Source organism: Cnephaeus nilssonii (genome assembly GCF_951640355.1).
Source record: "Cnephaeus nilssonii genome assembly, chromosome: 16".
NCBI classification, from domain to species: Eukaryota; Metazoa; Chordata; class Mammalia; order Chiroptera; family Vespertilionidae; genus Cnephaeus; species Cnephaeus nilssonii.
Window position 1 is genome coordinate 9233265 of NC_137087.1, and position 20685 is coordinate 9253949.

The 20685-nt window shown below is 40.3% G+C and overlaps 1 protein-coding gene across 5 annotated transcripts in view; it reads right to left on the reverse strand.

Annotated features, from left to right (window-relative positions):
* Positions 1–1544: 1544 nt before the first annotated feature.
* The window catches only part of CSGALNACT2 (chondroitin sulfate N-acetylgalactosaminyltransferase 2), a gene marked incomplete at its 3' end in the record, with an annotated part of 37145 nt that continues 18004 nt past the window's right edge, over positions 1545–20685 (reverse strand). For 3 of the 5 annotated variants that reach the window (XM_079793448.1, XM_079793449.1, XM_079793450.1), the window contains 6 exons: positions 18133–18349; positions 16718–16819; positions 13117–13295; positions 11417–11511; positions 7847–7928; positions 1545–2725 (listed from right to left, as the gene is read on the reverse strand). In XM_079793448.1, the coding sequence (XP_079649574.1) occupies positions 2433–2725; positions 7847–7928; positions 11417–11511; positions 13117–13295; positions 16718–16819; positions 18133–18349 (968 nt within the window). Of the gene's footprint in view, positions 2726–7842; positions 7929–11416; positions 11512–13116; positions 13296–16717; positions 16820–18132; positions 18350–20685 lie in introns of those variants that run through there. The other 2 variants (XM_079793451.1, XR_013814732.1) reach the window with 2 other exon arrangements.

The window sequence follows — 20685 nt, forward strand, 5'->3', positions numbered from 1 at the left end:
CTAAGAAGAAAAACAAGTGGCCCTGGCCGGTGTGCTCAGTGGTTAGAGCATTAGCCCACACACCCAAGGGGTCACGTGTTCAATTCCTTATCAAAGGCACGTACCTGGGTTGTAGGTTCAATCCCTGGCCCTCTGGCCCAGGTTGGGGAGGCAACCAACTTATGTGTCTCTCTCACATCGATGTTTCTCTCTTGTCTCTCCCCTCCCTTCCACTCTCTAAAAATCAATTGAAAAAATATCGTTTGGTGAAGATTAACAAAAAAAAAAAAAAAGAAGAAGAAGAAAAATTACCACAAAAATCAGGAAGTGATTAGAAGGGGCACACAGAAGACCTTTCACTGGTAATGTTCTATATCCTTTAAGTACATAATTACATGCTTTACACATTTCTATACTTACGATATTTCACAACAAAAAAAAAATTTATCACATTTTCATTTAATTTTTGATAAAAAATACTTTATTGGTACCGTTTAATGTCAAAAACATAGTACTGTTTTCATTGTTTAGCTTCCATCTTTAAATTAAAAGCTAGTTTAAAAAAAACAGAAGATAAAATCATTTGCTTATGTCAAAAAACAAGCTGAAACTTACCTTTGCAAACAATTAGGTTCCCTCACTTTTCACTGGTCTTCATAATAAATACTTGTATAAAAAGGAGACAACAGCCTGAATAATTTTGCACAGGACATTTCACATATCTTCAAAAATAAAACAGCCTAAGTGCTACCCCAACTTAAAACTTATAAGAATAATTAGTAAGTTATTGTAAAATTGAATTCATGTAGCACCAAGAAATTTAGAATTTATAATATTTCAGATGGTATGATTTACTGAGCCAAAAGAGAAATGATTTTTCTTCTGTGATTTTCAGAGGTTTATATACAAATGGAAAGAATACAGCATAGGTCCCTTTTTAAAAACCAAAAATTCAAAAATCTATGCACGCCTTTCACCATATCTCCAATTTCTGGATCTAGCAATTGACCCTATGGTAAAAGATCCATGTGTGATAAATAACATAGTATAGTCCTATCTGAATATAATTTCTTATTCATCTTGTCTCATTAATATAATTTATACCTCAAAACATCATTCTATCTGCAAGTAATACATATCTCTTAAAAAATTCTGTAATTCAGATTTCATACTGTTTCCGCTTTTCTCAAATCAGTGTGATCTTATGGTATACCTCATTGTTTTTTTCTCTCTTCAGTGAAACTCTCAAAGTATTATAATAATGCAAATGCATATGCAGCATATATTAACTTGTTAGGACAAAAGGACAGTAAATACATATGAACCCATGCTAAATGAGACAAGACAAAAACACACAGCACCATGCTATGCTCATCTATTTTGAACCACCCACCACTAACGGCCCTGATAGTGCCCAGGCTCATGTATACGATGCTCCCAGACACCACTAGTGTCCTGTACTCCAACACAGTAAGTGTCTGTCAAGACGTTTCCATGTTGATTTCAGTTTGTTCAAAACAGTCTACAGCAACTTGATTTCTAATCCCAAAAATGATGACAAAGTATTAACACTTTATATTTTAATCAAGTCATGGATTCTCATCTAAGTATTTCCCACTATTACCCATTTGTTTAAAAACAGACATTGAGGGGACTGAGCAAGATGAAGTTAAGGGGTTTTTATTTCTGTCTCCTCCTGATTGGGGATTTCAGATGTGTCATGTAATTGTCTTCTGCTTCACTGAAAAAGGATTCTTCCAGCAACTGACCAAAGATCTTCTTTTAAAAACCACAGCCCTGGCTGGGTGGCCCAGTTGGTTGGAACAATGTCCCCTATACCAACCAAAGGTTGTGGGTTTGATTCCTGGTTGGGGCACATACCTAGGTTGCAGGTTCAATCCCCAGTCAGGGCGCATATGGGAGACAACCGATTGATGTATGTTTCTCTCTCTCTCTCTCTCTCTCTCTCTCTCTCTCTCTCTCTCTCTCTCTCTCGTCAATAAAAAAGTAAAAATAAAAACCAAGCAAGTTGCCTCAGTGGTCAGTGAAGAGCCCTTGTCCAGACACTCCATCTATAACTCTCCACCTCTGCGGGAACAGGATCTCCTTACTGACCATCATCAACAACACATTCCATCACTTAGCCCAGATGCAACCAGGAAACATCAGAACATGGATGCAGAGTACAAACTAACTCAAAACTACCTTGGGACCAAACAGCAAATTTTGATTTATCAATGATTCCATAGTGCAATATTCTCACAAAACAGGCTTTGCATTGAAACAGTTGCTTTTTCTTCTCATATGAAGTTATACTGCTAAGGTAAAGTAATGTCAGAAAGAGCACAGAAGATAAGCATTATTCTTTGAAAGAGGCACTGCATCTGGCACTGGAATTAAGGCTAAATAAATAGTGCTGGTTTGTGGTTCGGACTAATGTGTCGATGGTTACGTTAACCAACAGCTTCGCTATTTGTCCTGTATGCCTGCTTGCGAAGATGTGTCTCTATCTCTTCCCTGAAGACCAGCATTCCCATGTGCGAGTGAGAGGCTTCATTCATGGCTTTGGACTGAATGCACATACGGTACTGCTCGGGGGTCAACTCATCAGCACAGCGTTTCTCATGCCACAGGTGGAAGAGACCCGGAACCGGGGTCCGAATCACAATCAGGTCACCATGTAAGTATTTTCGATAAAGATGAACATCTTCTCCACCCCAACCTTTAACTTCCATGTCAAATCCACCTGTAGGATCAAAATTAACACTCTAAGTAACTGCCTGGCAGCCAGAACAGTTCAACTGAGGAAGTCTAGTTACCAGATGACATCTAGGCGCTCAAGGACTGTTGTTGAGAGTGTCGAAATTAAATTAAATACATATTTGAGATTGCTTTGTAAACTTCAAAGATCTATAGAAAATCTTTAGAAAGTCAAGTAAAGGAGAAGGAAATATAAATCACCCATAACGTCACCAACATTAATATTTTATCACATTTTCTGTCTATCCTTTGAAATGCAAGTTTTTCTGGGTCACATAAAACTTACCAGAGGGGAAAATAAAAGAAATGGCTAAGCTGGAGATAGAAGTCTGAGAATGAGTACACAAATGATTTAAAGCCACAAGGAATGGATGAAATGACTGATTGGTTTACAAGGAAAGCAGAGCCCAGGTCTAAATAGAATTGCCAACATCTAGAGGAGGCGTCCTCAAACTACGGCCCGCGGGCCACATGCGGATATTTTTGCCGTTTTGTTTTTTTACTTCAAAATAAGATATGTGCACTGTGCATAGGAATTTGTTCATAGTTTTTTTTAAAACTATAGTCTGGCCCTCCAACAGTCTGAGGGACAGTGAACTGGCCCCCCATTTAAAAAGTTTGAGGACCCCTGATCTAGAGGTTAAACAGGCAGAGAAAGATAAGAGACTAAGAAATGGCCCCAGAGGAGGGAGAAAATATCACAGTGGAGAGTGAAGAGTGTCTTGAGGAAGAAATGGTCAAGTATATGCAGCTGCTCAGTTAAGAACATAAAATGAACCATAAATATCACTTATAACCTCACGCAGAACAATTCTGATGGAGTAATGGGGCAGAGGGCTAACTAGAGGGGGCACAGGAAATGGGAGTTAAAGGTGAGACTAGTTTGAGTTAAACAAAAAACTTTTTAAAGAAGCACGAAGAATATTTCTTCAAATAGATTCTCAATGCCTCTGGCTCCTCTCCTTCTGGTACCTCTATGATGTTACACTTCATGTTGTTCCAAAGGTCCCTTAAACTATCCTAATTTAAAAATTTTTTTTCTTTTTGCTACTATGATTGGGTGTTTTCTGTTACCTTGTCTTCCATATCATTAATTCAATTCTCTGCTTCATTTAACCTATTGTTTATTCCTTCTAGTGTATTCTTTTTAAAAAAATACTTTTTTATTTATTTTTATTGATTTCAGAGAGGAAGGGAGAGGGAGAGAAAGAAAGAAACATCAACGATGAGAGAGGATCATTGAATGGCTGCCTCCTGCATGCCCCTCATTGGGGATTGAGCCCACAACCCGGGCATGTGCCCCTGACCGGAATCACACCCGGGACCTTTCAGTCCACAGGCTGACGCTCTATCCACTGGACCAAACCAGCTAGGGCTCTAGTGTATTCTTCATTTCAGATATTGTATTCTACTTTCTGACTGGTTCTTTTTATGGTTCTTTCATTTGGGGCATGCTATTTGTCTCCTCATCTTGCTGCCTCTTTGCATTTGTTTCTGTGCGGTGCCGACCACACACAGCAGCATTTGATTCAGTAGGTTCTGGAGCCTGTTGAGTTCTCCCTTTGGATGTGCCACTTCTGAAGCTAGCTGGATCCTGCTCTGATGTTGGGTGAAGCTCTCAACTGGGTGTGCTGGTTCTGGGGACTCCTGGGAGGGAGTCCGGTGCAGATCAATATCAGACGCTGATTGTGACTGGCCCTGGGCAACCTGTTTGAAGTTACAAAGTGATCTACTTTGTGGCTGCCTCTGCATGAGAACCAAACTATACACCAAGGCTAGCTTCCACCAGCACGAAGCCTGAGGGCAGGTCAGCACAAGGCCCAGTGCATCTGCCTCTGCCTGCTTCCCCTATTGGCTGCCTGTTAGGCTAGTTTCTGAAAGAGCCTCTGGTGGTACTTGATTGTGTGGGCTAGGTTTTCAGTGAGTCACCAGGCAGGGGCGAGTGGTGTCCACCAGCTCAATACAGGTTCAACCTCCATGTCAGTGCTGAGTCTGTGGCCACTCAGCAAAAGTCCCAGAGTACAACGAGGCTACCTGCCACTTGCCAGGCCGGCAGAGCTTTGTGGTAGGGTGGGGTGTAGGGAGTCATAGGATGAGGCCAGCAGAGTTTATCATGCCCAAACAGACCAAGATTTGGCTGTGTGAAGGGAGGGCTCTGCAATGGTCAGATGTGTGAGGGAAAAATGGCCCTGGCCTAGAGTCACACAACTCAGCCTGTTCCACATTCTGCCTGGACTTCCCAGAGAGTTCAAGATCGGCAGTGCAGGATCACCAAAAATCCGAAGGGTGGTGCTGGTGGATCTCCCCTTAGTGGGAGGTGCTAGTCAGGCTACCAGGATGGTGGGAAAATGGCCTTTGCCCACACAACTCAGTCACTGACAGGCCCCGAGTCTGCCCAGACCTATACACCTAGGACCAGGCAGCCGATTCCTCTGCAGGGTGTGAGCTGGTGGGACTACTGCATTCCCGCAGGCTGATGCCATATAGAAAGGTGAGCTCCACGTAAGAAAGATGGCATCTGCAGTGTGTAAAAGTAACTAAGCACAGGGACCCTGGCAGCTGTCCCTGCAGCTCTCCCCCTGGAGCCACAAAACCCAGTCTATCCTCACAGGATTCTCATCAGCTCTGCCTTCCTTCTGCCAGAGCCCAGGGTGAGTGGCTGCGAATGAGATCTTGTGTGCTGACCTTTTAAGAGGGTGCCTGGGTCTCCAGCAGACTTCCGTCTTGCCCCGGTGGTCAGAATCCCTGCTGATTTTCACAGCCAGAGGTTATGTGGGTGCTTCTTCCACATAACACGTGGTGGTCTGGACTGGGGAACCAGTGTGGGGTTGAGACCCAAACTCCTAAGGGGGAACCTTTGCAGCTGAGCTATCCCTCAGGAATCTCGGCCACCACCAGTGGAAGTGGCGCCAGCCCTTTTTGTGCCCCTGCCCCTCCTGCCAGTCTCTACGTGGCTTCTTCTGTAAACCTGTGAGCATAAGCATTCTGTTCAGCCAGCCTTCAGTTGGTTATTCAGGTTAACTGTTCCATATTTTTATTGTAATTCCAGTTTGGTACTGGGAGGAGATAAGTGTAACTTCCACTTAGGCCGCTGACTTGTTCTTTTTTTATGATTTCTGTCCCTTTGTGTAAGGTCTTACTTGTTCATCTATTCTTCCCCTAAGTTCATTGAGCATCCTTATAGTGTTTTCACCTCCATATCTGGTAGGTTACATTTTAGGTAGATCTGCTACATCTCCAAGTCTTGGCAGGTTGGCCCTATGTAGTAGGTTTCTTGTGGGGCCCAGTGGCACTGTCTCCCTAGTCACCTGAGCCAGGTGCTCCAGGGCTGTCCTTTGTGTGGGCTGTGTGTTCTCATCCATTGCAGTTGAGTCTTGACTGCTGTTGGCACTTCAGTAGGTAGAACTGACTCTCTAGCTGACTGGCTGTGACTACAGAGTATGAGCTGTTGAGTGGCAGTTGACCCCTCAAAATGGGATTTGCTATAGTGGGACTCTGGTTTCTTTGGAGCCCACCCTTTTGGTGTGTCTTTTTGGAGCTAATTGGTTGGTGCTTTAGTGTGGTCTCCACACAAGAAAGATGGCATTTGGCTCTGTTGGTCCTGGGGCCTCTTGGGAGGGGCTCCAGTGCAGGCCCAGGTCAGCCTCTGCCTATACCCTACCTGAGGCCACTTGGTAGGAGGTACAAAGTGGTCAGTTCTTGGTAGCTGCCTGTTCTGGGCTTGGAGGCACCTGGGTGTGGTTATGCCGTGAATCAAGGCAGGCTGCTGTTAGTGCCAGGCTGAGGGTCACTTAGCAAGAAGTACAGGGCATGCTGCAGCCAACTGATGCTTGTTTGGGGTATGTGGACTTTTCAGAGATTTAAGGGAATTCACAGCATGGGTTGCAGCCCATTGCTTGTGAGGAACAGCTGCTGAAAGATGTTCAGGCCGGTGCCCAGGTTGGGTGGGGCAGGGTCTCAGGGCATCAGCAGGGTGGTGGGAATTGTGTTATCTAATTTCACGTAGACTCAGATTTGTCACCTGCCTGCACCCGCAGGCTGGGTGGGGGAAGGGCTCAACAAAGGAAAATGGTGCCTGCCAGCACTTGTCTTGGACAGACCTGCCCCTTCAGTGCTCACCCCAAAGCCTGACAATTCAGTTCCTCCCTGTTTGTTGTTGGTGTTTCTTAAGCTGCTGCCCCTAGCATTGGTGGTCTGGGCTGCAGAGCCTGGTATGGGGCTGGGATCAGGGGAGACCTCTATGGACAAAATATCCCTCCTAATTCACATGTGAGTGTGAACTAGCCTGTTATACAACTCTGTCCAGTTAACAGTCCCGACATAGCTTCTCTTTATATCCTTATATATAGGAGTTCTGTTTACCTAGTCTTCAGGTGGTTCTCAAGGGTGGTTGTTCTGTAATTTAGTTGTAGTTTTGATGTAATTGTGGGAGCAGGCAAACAGTGTTCACCTACTTTGCCATCATGACGGGAAGGCTCACCCTGCTTTCTGAAACTATCGCTGACACTGTTTTCTGCTGGGTAAGAATGGAGTCGGGGTGGGGCAGGAAGCTTCAATCAAATTCGTCATGGTCATTTCTGGCTTAGGGAACTAAGCTAGTAACTCCTGGTCCCCCATTCCAACTTCAACCAGAGTCAGAGAGAGCAGCTGTTTTTTCATTTGTTTTAGGTACTAGAATTTTGCATAACAGTTCAATAGACAATTAAAGGGGGTTTCATTTCTCAATAAAAAATATAAAAGCCCTTGGACTAGATAACTCAACATTACTTTCTGCTGTAACATTCCATGATTACAACAGATCTTTTGTTAAGAGAACTCAAATCAACTGCAAATATGGTAACAAGTCACACAGATATCAAAACTAGTGTTTTAAAGAAACAATAATATATTACACTTTTATTTTATCTTTATAACCTCATTTTTGCTATTTAAAGACAATAATTATAAACTCATGTTGCCTTTCATATATCCAGACTCCTCTTTTCAGCTATTCTCAGACATTTATAATTTAATAAAAAAATACTCAAATCTGAAACTTTTTAGAAATTGCCATAAGGTAGTACTGTAAATTCATAAAGTCCTATCCTTAAATGTCAGGTATACTTACCAATGGTCAGGAAATCTGATCGATACTGACAAGTCATTCCAAAGCCAAAATCTCGCCAAAAGCCAGAATCCTTTTTGTGAACCTTATGTTAGAGAAAGATAAATAGATAAAATTAGTCCCTTAAGGACTAGGAAAAGTTTTAATCAACAATTAAAAATTAATGCTTTCCAAATAATTTTCCAGTCATTTATATGACTGATAATGAAAACATGTATTTATATTATTAAATCCTTATAAAACCAAAAAATATACAGTGGGGGAAAAGTAGTTTTACAGTTGTTTATATGGAAAATAATATAATTAATAACTAATAATACAATAAACTCTGTGTTTTGCATACTCACAACTATAAACCTACTCTTTCCCCACACCTTGTATAAGTAATCCCCATAAGCAAGGATCTGGCCACTTTCAACATTTGAATTCAAGCCCTGTACAAGGTGTAAGCTGAGGTTACTAATCAAACTGTGGTGCCTGACCTCAAGGGCCTTCATTCAATCCAGGAGCACAACAGATGCACATACTGTAATACATTGTGATCAGTTCTACAGAGTGGGCCTTATTTGGTGCCTACCCAGCATCCATTCCCCTATTCCCTTCCTGATTATGTAGAGTTTTGGCCCCATGCAACCATAAGTTTCAACTAAACTCCTTCCACCTGTACCTTCAGACTGGGCAATGAGGGCTCTATACCAATATGACAGTCTCACCCCGCTTACTGTAGGAATTGGTTCATAAATAGACATTAGAAAAAAAGGGGAGGGTTGTTGAGAACGTTAGAAAACAAAGCCTCCTTGTCCTTTTGAGAAAGCTACTAGAAAAGACACTTGCTCTTTTTTGGATGGTGTAGGGAAGTCAGCAAATTTCAGCCTCCGGGCTACATCTGGCCTGCCACCGGGTTTTGTAAATGCTTTATTGGAATACAGTCATACTCATTTGTTTACAAATTTCCTATGGCTGCTTTCATGGTACAATGATAGAGTTGAATAATTGCATGGCCTGTAAAGCCCCAAATATTTTCTATGTGGATCTATACAGAGTAAGTTTGCCAATCCCAGGTGTAGGGTATAGCAACATTTGGAACTGCTACAGTCCTTTTCCAGCATGAGGGAAACCAGCTTTGAAATAAAGCTGTCACTTCTGAAGCCCAAGCAAAGAAAGAAACTCAGGGCTTTGATGATACTGAGTCCCCAGAATCAAATAAAAGTTGAAGCCTGATAAACCTCTTTTATTTTACTCATCCTCCACTGCACATGCAATGTGTTTAATCTGTGGACACAGTTCTGGGAGCTGGGACACAGCAGTGAATAAAAGGTGACAAAGTCCCTGCCTCTTTCATGTTACTGGTTTTCCCCAAGTATCTGGCTGGTCTTAGTTAAGTGCTACTCACTTTTGTTACAAAAATCATTGTTCAAAACCCAGGGCTGTTAGCTATGATTACAGGGACCACTCTCCAATAACAGTGGAGGAGGGGGGACTGAACATGGTCTAGGGTACAACGTATCAACAGCAGCTCATCTTTGCATTCTGAGGCTCCCTACAACTCAATATTCTCAGTACCCTGCCCCAACTTTCTGGCTTCAAGGACTATACATACTGCCTCAGACTGCAGGCCAATCTCTGAGATGACTGACTGCTGCTTAGCAACCCCCTGGAGAAGCAAGCATGCATATTCCAGCATGTCCTCCTGAACATGTCCTAGACTGTTCTCTCCTCCATGAATCCTGTATCTACTGCCATTTTACAGAAATGTCTCAAACTTTAGACTATTAATGGTAATTCTCTAATTTTCCAATGCGAATATGCTTTTTTCTTCTTAATTCATTTTTACAAAGGACTTAGGATGCTAGCTAAGGCAGATATGGGTGCGTGATTTTCCATTTTGACCCCATTTGTATCAATATTCCTAAGTAATAAGATATAGGTGTGTGTGTGTGTGTGTGTGTGTGTGTGTGTGTGTGTGTACATGCTTTGCCAGGTATTGGTATGAAGATATACTGGTCTCATAAAATATGTTAAGTTGATCATTTGGCATTAATATTACCTGTTCTTTGAAAATTTAAAAAAACTCACTAATAAAACATTAGTGAGCTTTTCCAAATACTAACATCAGCTTTTATAAAATACTAACAAACTTAGCTCATATTAATGGTTTATAAATTCTCAAATATTTCCTTTTATTTAGAATTTTTAAAATGTATCATATAAAATTTATTTTTCTCAATGTTTTCTTATAAATTTCAAGGTTGCATTTTCCTTTTTATCTTGAATTTACCTACTTTATGATTAAAATTTTTTTTGCACATAATAAATAACCTCCTGTATTTGTCAAACTATTATTTTTGATTCATGAATTTCTGCCTTTATCTTTTTTCCCTCTGAGTTATTCTATTTTTTAACATCTTAAATTGATTTCTTAGTTCATTTGTTTCCAGTTTTTCTTAATGTTAACAATAAAAAATTAGGCTAAATGCAATATAGTATCCTGGACTGGATCCTGGAACAGGAAAGGGATTAGTAGAAAAACTGGTGAAATCCTAATAAATTCTATAGTGTAGTTACCAGTAACTTAGCAGTATTAATTTCTCAATTTTGACAAATGCACCATGGTTACATAAAATGTTAAAATTAGGGGAAACTGGGTGAAATCTAGGAACACTTTATACTATCTTCCTACTTTTTCTGTAAATCTAAATTATTCTAACATAGTAAGTTACTTAAAATTAAAAATAACTTATCCTATATAATAAAAGCCCAGCGACCAAAAGGCGGAACGACCAGAATGACCAGTCGACCAGTTGCTATGATGTGCACTGACCACCAGGGGTCAGATGCTCAATGCAGGAGCTGCCCCCTGGTGATCAGTGCGCTCCCACAGTGGGAGTGCCACTCGGCTGACCAGGATGAGTGGCGCTCCCACAGTGGGCCTATCCCCGCAGGCCACTCCCCCCAGCAGTGCACAAATCCCATGCACCGGGCCTCTAGTGTAACTATAACTGTTACGCTGATGTAAGTACCACAATAAGTTTTGACATGTGACATTCCCATGCCATGACTTTCTAAGTAATTTCCTATAGTTTGTTATTCCTTCTTAGTTATCCAAATTTCTAGTTAAAAAGGTTTTTAAAATTAAAATTTATTTTTAGTATTACTATAAATACGTTGGCAAAAATAACTGTACAATTTTCACATTCTGAAATATGAAGTTTTCTCTGTGGCCCAAACTTTTCTTTTTTCCTCTGGAATGACACAATTCTAAAACAATAAATATGAAAGCATTTTATGGGGGTTAGGGGGAAGTAAAGAGAGACTATGAAAATGTGTTTATAATAACTACAGCTTTTTAAAAATATATATATTTTATTGATTTGTATGTGCCCGCAACCAAGGTACATGCCCTCGACCGGAATCGAACCTGGGACCCTTCAGTCTGCAGGCCAACGCTCTATCTACTGAGCCAAACCGGTTAGGGCGGGGTTTTATTGAAATTTTGTTTTCTAGTTGTGAAACAAATATAAAGGAACCTAGAAAGGATCTTTGGGGCCTTTCATAATACAGCTATAGTCTTACCAGCTGCTGCTCCACAGGAGGGGGCACATTCTGATTGGCATAAACAATGGCAGGGTTGTAAAGACTGAACACCACAGGGTAAAACACCTTCTTACCTATAAATTAAAATGTACATTTATATCACACAAAGAAGTCATAAAATGAAGGACTGAACTATATTATAATACCTACTAACATTTTGTTAAAGTCTTTCTTTGATCCCATATGACAATTTTATTATATCAATATTGTATTTTATTAATATTCAGGCTACTGAACATCCTACTGATTTGATAAACATGATGATGACTTTATAACATATCAGTAGTTCCAAGGCTATGGAACTATAACCTTGAAAAACAACAGAGGAAAAAACACACACTAAAGGGTGCTCCACACATTTATTCCCTTGACTTTGGAGAGAGAGACAAAGGTATTCTCTCAGCTATTCATTAGGTGAGCCATTTATTACTCATTATTTCATCTAATTAGCAGGAATATACAGGTTCACTTTGGCAGTCACCAAGAAACTTACGTTAAATTCACCCTTCAAAATTAACCATAGAAACAGTTAGTAAATCCAAAGAATACTGTACAGAGAATAGATATATAGAGAATAATGAAAACATAGAACTACAGATATATTTGAACAAGATTTGGAAAAGTTGGAAAGGTTAATAATAAAAAATACCTGATGTAATAGCCCCTGCAGAAACTCTTGTCATTATCATTCAGCTTGAGAGCACTGAAGGAACCTTAAAAGCTAACTATCCTATCTCCCCTTAACAGGGACCCCCTTGCTAAGACTGGCCTCAATCAGATAATATAAAGTGCTCAGTAGTTGTCAAGGACCCTGTATGTAAGGTAGTAGCCTTCTTATTACAAGAATCCTAGCAGATACTAATCTCACTTTCCTTAAAACCCACTTAGGGATGAGGAGCTCAGTCTCTCAGAGGCAAATCTATTTCTGGATATAAAAACATTTCTTTCACATTGAGCAAGTATCTCCTTCAATTTACACATTTTGAACTTCATGCTGTCTGGTGTTAACAAAAGTAAACCTAACCCTTGCTTACTCAATAGGCTCTAAGAGAGTTCCTGACATCCCACCAAACTAATTAATAAGGTGGAAATAATCTGCACGATATAAATAGTTCTACATTGAAAAAACCCACTATGAGATTCTTAAAATACAGAAAACCTTTTCATTTCAAGATTTAAATTACATTCAAAAGATTTAAAAAGCATTTATAGATTTGACTTATAAAAATGCCATTTGCTCATACATTTAAAAAATATCTATAACATAAAGCAAAATATAGTAAATCATGCCAAATGCATAGTCTGGAGACCAAGCATGTGTGAATGCCCGTGTGTGTACTGGTGCCATCACCTGACATGGAGTGCTTTTGACTCTCCCAGATCTCCACACAGTTGGCTTGGCTCTTTTTCTGATGGGTGCTGCTTCCTCCTTGCCAATTTCAAGACTTTTTATTTCTTTGCATTTGTTTATTTGCATTCAAATGTAGACATTAGAATTTGGCCATAAGAGAACAAGGGGTATGAACTTCAGAGGGACAAATTTTCACTTTTTGACTTAATATTGTTAAATTATACCTAATATAACTTTAATAAAACATAATTAACTTAATTCAAAATATGCGACATGCTGACCTTGTTCTAAATTCTACACTCAGCTCATCTACTATCATTTTACGCACCTGGCTCAGCATTTAACCGGCAGCTGTTAAGGAATTCGGCTGAGAAATATATATCAACATCACAGAAAAACATCAAGACCTCTCCCTTGTCCCAAGCTCGGGCACCCACATTTAGTCCTCGTCCACGATTAAATTCTTCATTCAATGAGACCAAGGTGTAATTGTGAAAATTAGACTCACTATGAGGAAAGCACATATAACAAATTATAAGTCCCACTTAAAGTTTAACAACTCTCTTCCTTCATTACAACTTACAATTTCATTTCAGATAATATTATTATGTTGGTTCTACATTCATATAGGGAAAGGAAATCACCTTCATGTGTATAATCATCATCAGGGATATATATTCACTAAATGCCCACATGTGAGGCAACATGATGGTGGTGTGAGGCTTATAAATGTTGAGGGGCCACTGCCCTTCAGAATCTTAAAAGCCTATTGGAGAAGATAAGAAATGTACACATGGGAAAACAGCCATAATGTTTGGTAATAAATAATACATTCCACATGAATGATACACACAAAGAATGCTCTTCTATTGAGTTCTTCAGATCTTTGCTCAAATGTCTTCTTAGAGAGCTACCCCTCATACCATATGTGAAGTAGCTCCAACCTCCTTCTCTTTCATCTCTATCCCCTTGCCCAGCTTTGCTTTTCTTAGTCCCACCAGACATATCTGAGTGTCTCCCCAATGGAATGTAAACTCCATGAGAGCAGGGATTCTGTTTTGCTTATTACTATGGACACAGTGTCCCTCATAGAGCAGGAGTTCAGTAAATGTTTGCTGAATAAATGAATAAACAGCAGTTCTGAGAAACAAAGTTTGCTTCTACCTGGAGTAGAGATGATGTTAGAATTGGAATTTAAGTTATGCCTTGGTTAAAATCCTGAATTCAGTGGGGAGTGTAAAGGTTGTTCCAATTAATTATTCTCAAAGGCAATGAGGTAAGAAAGTATAAAACATTTTAAAGAACAGGGATCAGACAAATCAAATTGGCAAAGAGGGGCCCTAGAATGGGAACAATGAGAGAAAATCAGAAAAGGGTCAGACTGAGGAGTACCTTCCATGAGAAGGTAAAGATCTTGGTCAGTGTCCTAAAGGCAAGGAAGAGTCAGGGTTTTGCCATCAGGGCAGTGGTTCTCACTGTGAAGTCCCTGCACGCGGAGCATCAGCTTCCCTGCACACGTGTTAGAAATGCAAATTCTCGGGTCCCACCCCAGACTCCTGGATCAGATGCTGGTGGGGGAGCTGAGCATCTGTGTCTTAACCTTTTGCACTCGGATGTCGAGTGTGACTCGACATGGTTAGCATTAGAATAAAGGAATCGAGAAAAAAGCAAGCGAGTGCAAAGGGTTAATAAGCCTTCCAGGTGACTCTGATGTTAAAACTGGAGAACTGCTGCACTAGTGTATGGTCGGATCAAAAAGGAACCTTTCAGAAAGAACATTCTTACAATAATATAGACTGGGAAATGGAGAGATGGAAGTAAAGGCTCAAATAGTGTATGGAGTGGACTCCAATCGCTCTGAGTGGCCATGCTCCCCTTCTTAGCGGATATAAATCTCTCCCTACTTTTGGGAAACTGCTGATCAACACCTCACACTCCCAGCAGCAAGTAGAGAAAGTAATCATAGAGCACCCCCACCTGGCCATAATGATTGGCTCAAGAGTGGGCAAGGTTCCTCACTGGGATTTTCTCAACTGGATGTGGGAGAAAGCTCTTTCCTCTCTGATGGCAAAGCTGAGAAGAAGTGAGCCCTGAGCTGCCAACAGCCATACACCTCACGTGTGGAAGAAGACAACCTCCAAGAGGAGAATGAAGTCAATATGCAAAGAAAAACAGACAAGAGAATTTTGGTAATTTTCAAGTCTCTGGTTCCAGTACCTAAAGATATCAAAGCCGATTTGGTTTTCTTCTCCAAATTTGGTTGTGATGACCTCTTTAGTTCTGCGAATTATTCAAGAGTCTTCAATAACACTCATTTTCCTTAAGCAAGCTCAAGACAGGTTTCCATCATTTACCACAGAGGAGTTTTGATTAATGCAGCTGAAGGAATACCAGTGTGAGTGCTTGGCACTTAGTAGGTGATCTGAAAATGGTGAGGAGGGAAGAGAAGAAGGGAAGAAATGAAGGGGGGGAGGGAAGCTGGGTGGTGACAGCAGCAAGGAAAGGACCTAGAAGAGGAACTGACTAATCAGAGGCAGAGAATGAGTGAAAGATGTGGGCTCTCAGACATCAACATCTCAGGGGATCATGAGAACGGTCTTAGTCTGAACTGAAAGAGAGCCATCAGGAGGAGAAGGCAATGTTTGTTTTCACACATCAATGCTATGAGAGAGCCCTTAGAAATAGGGACTACAATTTCCTCTTCCATGCCCAGTCCTATTTCTACTACCCCAGTTAGGCTCCTAAGCAAGGTACCTTGAACATAGCTGGTGGGACTCAGTGAAAGTTAGTTGAATAGCCAACTAAATCTGGATTCCTAGGGAAAGTCCACAACTAGCAGAAAGGCAAAGAAGCAAGTAAAGGATACAGAATTGGTGCGGTCAGAAAAGAAAATCAACTTAATATCTTACATTATAAAATATTTACATTTACAAAATATTTACATTTTACAAAGAGCAGAGGAACTTTTCAAGAAGAAAGTACTCATCGGGTGTCAAATGTAAAAAAGTGATAAAAGAGGATGACAGAGCCCTGACCGATTTGGCTCAGTGGATAGAGCGTCGGCCTGCGGACTGAAAGGTCTCAGGTTCGATTCCGGTCAAGGGCATGTACCTTGGTTGCAGGCACATCCCCGGTAGGAGGTGTGCAAAAGGCAGCTGATCGATGTTTCTCTCTCATCGATGTTTCTAACTCTCTTTCCCTCTCCCTTCCTCTCTGTAAAAAAAATCAATAAAATATATTAAAAAAAAAAAAAAAGAGGATGACAGAGAAAAAGCTTAATTTGGCAAGTAGGTCCTTAGAGATGAAAAGGCTGAGGAGCTACGGAATTAATAATAGAGTATTAAGGAATTACTAATTCATTCATTCTAACCTCTGAGCACCTACTATGTGCCAGGTACTATATGAGTTGTTTGGTTAGAGAACTACTGTCCTGTGAGGTTTAGCTGTGAAAGGACAGGAACCTAACAATAGCTACTGGATACTGTAGAGTCCAGTGGAAGTGTCGTTAAGGATAAGGGAGAGCTTACAGGGTGAGAAGAAGGAACTTGGGGAAATGGAAAGACAGGTAACAAGAGACAAGCTCAAGAGAAGATATCAAAGCGAAGGGATTAGATTTAGAAAAAGGGAAAGAGTTCAACAGGAGGAAATAAAGAAGTAATAAATGGAGGCAAACATACAGAAAGTGAGTGGGCTGCAGAGTGAGAGCTCCCTGATCACGCCAGGCTGTCTGCTAGGAAGTTAAGTGAAGATGGGTCATTTAGAGTTGCATGAGTGAACCTAGAGGTGAAATGAGGAACTTATCAGCACCATTCACATGCTCAGCCAACTTTTAAACAGCAACTATTTCAAATTAACTCATTAAATATCTGACATTCTCACTCTTCTAATGTTATATATCAAGGACTTCTAAGTGGACATAGCTCACCCACCTTGTGACAGACTCTAGGATGGATTTGACTTTAGACAGTCCTTCTTTACCAAAATACACCACTGTGAGATGAATCCTCTTGTCCTGATGAATACATACATCCCTAACAGAATTGAAAAATAAAGTTCATTCAAGAAAATATATGAGGCTCTGCTCATTCAGAAAGCAATCACATGAAGCTTTAACAAGAAAATGAATGAGGCATTACTAATTTAAAAGAAAATCACATGAAGTTGTAAGTAAATATAAAAGTGGCAATATTGTTGAATTATTAAAGGCATCATAGCAAATGAATAGCAATGTATATGTCTTAAATGAGTGCAATCCTGGAAAAGCCAGGGAAGCAGTCCAACAACATTGCCAATTTTCAAAATAGTTTGGGAACTTCTGCTTTGGTATTGCCTTCAGAAGCAAAATACAAGCTACTCAAAGAAGTAAGTCCAATCAGTTCAGAGACAAATAAATAAATATTCATGTTTTAATTTGAGAATTATTTTGTCTTCAGACTGGCTAGTACCAGAAGTTACATCTATCATCAAGGAATATTTGCCATGAATGAGATTTACTGTAAAGAATAATGTAGCTTCTGAAGTCAATTCCAAGAAAGGCGATAAAAAAAGATTTAGGAAATCAGATCTCAAGTGAGCTATTTCAAACATGCAAGACTCATTTGGAAGCATGACTTCTAGATATTCTGCTACACAAGAGAGTTAACTTTTAAATCCATCAATTTCAATGAGTATAAAGACTGGGTAGACAAAGCATCAAAACTAGCATATTACAGTATTTAAAACATGACAATTGTTAGAATAAAAAAGCAAAACTCTCCAGATAGTTATTCTAATATGTAGTTATCTTTGAACACTTTAGCATTTTAAAATATCCAAATTAAGTGGCAAAAAATTCTTTTAAAAATTGTTAGCCTCTGCTTCCCAACATAGAATAACTTTCTCCCATTTTTAGTTAAATGTTTGTATTTTTAAATTTTATTTTAATTTTAAAATTCAAATTGTCCTTAAGGGAATTTTCTGAGGAGATAGCATGTTCTATATTTTGATTGGGAAGGTAGTATACATTTGTCAAAAGTCATGAAACCCATATACCTAAAATATGTGAATTTTATTGTATGGAAATTATGCCTCGATAGTTATTTTAAAAAATTCAACTTGTCCTAACATGAATTCACACACATTTATAAGGGTCATCAAATTTAGTTTCTCATAGTTGTCACCCTCAATTTACTTCACAGTTCAAATTGTCAAAAACACAATAAGCTATACATGCTTTTAAAAAAAAGAGAATATAAAAAAGTAAAGTTGCCTAAAGCCTATAAAATTATCCTGTAATTCCAAGTAATCATACTCAGTGAAGATAAATAAGTGAAGTGTAGCCAAATCATTAAGCCCTGAGAGTTACCTGAAGTTCTGCATAAACTGCACAAATGCTTCAGTTCTTTCAGCAAGTGGCACAATTATGTTAATAACTGATCTAGTAATGTCAATCATTTCGCTCTTCACTTTCATGAGAGGTCCAAAAGGGCGGAAGAGGGTCACATGTCTATATTCCATAAGGTCTGCTTTCTTAAAAAAGAGTTCATACTGTGTGCCCTTATCTCTCTCGGTGCGGTAATAACCTAAAGGAAAGAGTGAGGGACAAAGATGTCTCCATGTCAAAGTTTATACATTCAATGTGAATACTGATTTTACTCAAAGATCAAAAGTATGAAACCAGATCTGTAGGGTTTTTATCTGTTTGTGAAAATATTTATCCCACTATTTATCCCCACAACTATCTATCCTATATAATAAAAGGGTAATATGTAAATTACCATCACTCCGCTACACCCACGATTGGGCCAGCGGGAGGCACAGGGGGCGGGACTTGGGGTGGCCGGGGTGGCTGATTGGGTCGGCGGGACGCTGAGCTCGCATCGCCAGCGGCAGCACAAGCTCAGCGTCTGTGCCATGGCTGCGCGCCGGAGGCTTTTGAAAGGCCTGGTGCACCAGCGAACAGACAGCCAGCTCCCCCGCAATCGAAAGCGGGGAGCTGTGTGTTCACTCCAGCACCAGCGGACCCCCTGCCATCAAAAGCGGGGAGCAGGCTGCTAGCAGTGTCCGCAGAGCGTGCTAGGCTTTGTGGGGCAGTGGATATGGCCTGGATGGCAGGTTAGGCCTAGGGGACCCTACACGTGCATGATTTAATCATGCACTGGGCCTCTAGTATATATATAAGCCTAATATGCAAAGTGTCCCCTCGGGAGTTCGACTGAACGGGAGTTCAATTGCTCGCTATGATGTGCGCTGACCACCAACCAGGGGGTGGTGCGGAACCCCTGGCTGCCAGCAGCTGGCAGCCACTAGGGACCCTACCCGTGCACAAATTTTGTGCACTGGGCCTCTAGTTTATTTATAAAAGGAGAGGTTAGATCTATAACATATGCTTAACCTGACAATTATTCCTTTTTACATATGAATTTTTAAATAGTTAAGCCTATTGACCATCTGATGAAAAGAAAGAAATTACTTCTAGCAATATTAAATTCTAGACCTGAGAGTTCAAATTTCTATTGCTTGGTTCAACTCAACAAAAATAAATTGAATGCCTTTGTGTCAATCACTGGTGGTATAAAGAGGGCTACATGGTCCCAGTTTTGAGTAAGGGTCAGTTTAGTGACGGAGACAGAAAAATAAAGAAATAATAATATAGTGATACACTCATGTGCGCGCGCGCGCGCACACACACACACACACACACACACACACACACACCGAATACAGTAAAGTCAGACAAAGAAAACATTAGTATAGATTTAAACATGGTGACTTGGATGCCTTTGGGAGAAAAACATGGAAGTCTACTGGGCTGATTTTTAACCTTTTGTACTCGGATGTCGAGTGTGACTTGACATGGTTAGCATTAGAATAAAGGAATCGAGAAAAAAGCAAGCGAGTGCAAAGGGTTAAGTGTGACACTGAGGAGAAAGGTTAGACCTACAGATGTGTGAGTCACTGTCAGTGTCTGGGAACAAAACGGAGATAGACCGTTCCCACTCTTCCTGAGGCTTACAGTCAAGCAGGAACCACAAATCAGGAAATGAGCAATACCCTAAGACAAGAACTATGAGAGGGGACACAAGCAGAGGTTACAAGCGCACACAGGAAGCACTGCTATCTTAGACTTGCAGGTTGGAGATGACTTCCCAGAAGTGTCTTCTAAGCTGAAGTCTGGAAAGAGGACTAGGAATTGCTCAGTTGTCAGTAATTATTTTTTGGTGAGGGGAGTATCACAGTGGAGGAAAAATGAGGGACAAAATATACTCCACACACAGAAAAATCTTGTAAGTGACAGAATCCAAGGAAAGTTATAAGCAGAATATAAAACTGGCACTGGTTCCTTTCTTTTCAGGCAAATGTGAAGACATTTTACACGTTACGTAGTTATCTTTCTCAGCAGCTTTCAATTCTGCTATAAACTACAAACATAGAGTGAAAAGACAAATAGCTAAGCTTGTAGAAAAACTGGAAGAATTTTGAGAGAAGCAACTCACTGAAAATGGCAGGAAGTGACAGCAGAAAAAAGAGGTGGCAACAGGGAGAAGACAGTTGAAATGCCAGAAAAGTATAATGCTCTCTCTGATGGCCTCCAAAGGTCTCAAGGTATTACATTACAGTATAGCAAGTGACATCCATGCTGATTCAGGGTCAAAATCACTACACTGTTTTAGAGTCAAGCAAAGAGTAAGATTTATATCTAAAATGGTTTTAAGCCTGTAATTAAATATCCAGCACAGAATATTAAGATGGAGATAAGCGGGGATCTGTAATTATTCCTGTTTATATCAATCAACAAATATCTCAAATTCACAGCAGTGTTCCTCAACTTTTGAGTCATGTCCCATCTTGATATATAAAAACCCCATGCCCTTTCTGCAGTTTGTATTAGGAAAATACTTTTCCAAATGCCAAACAT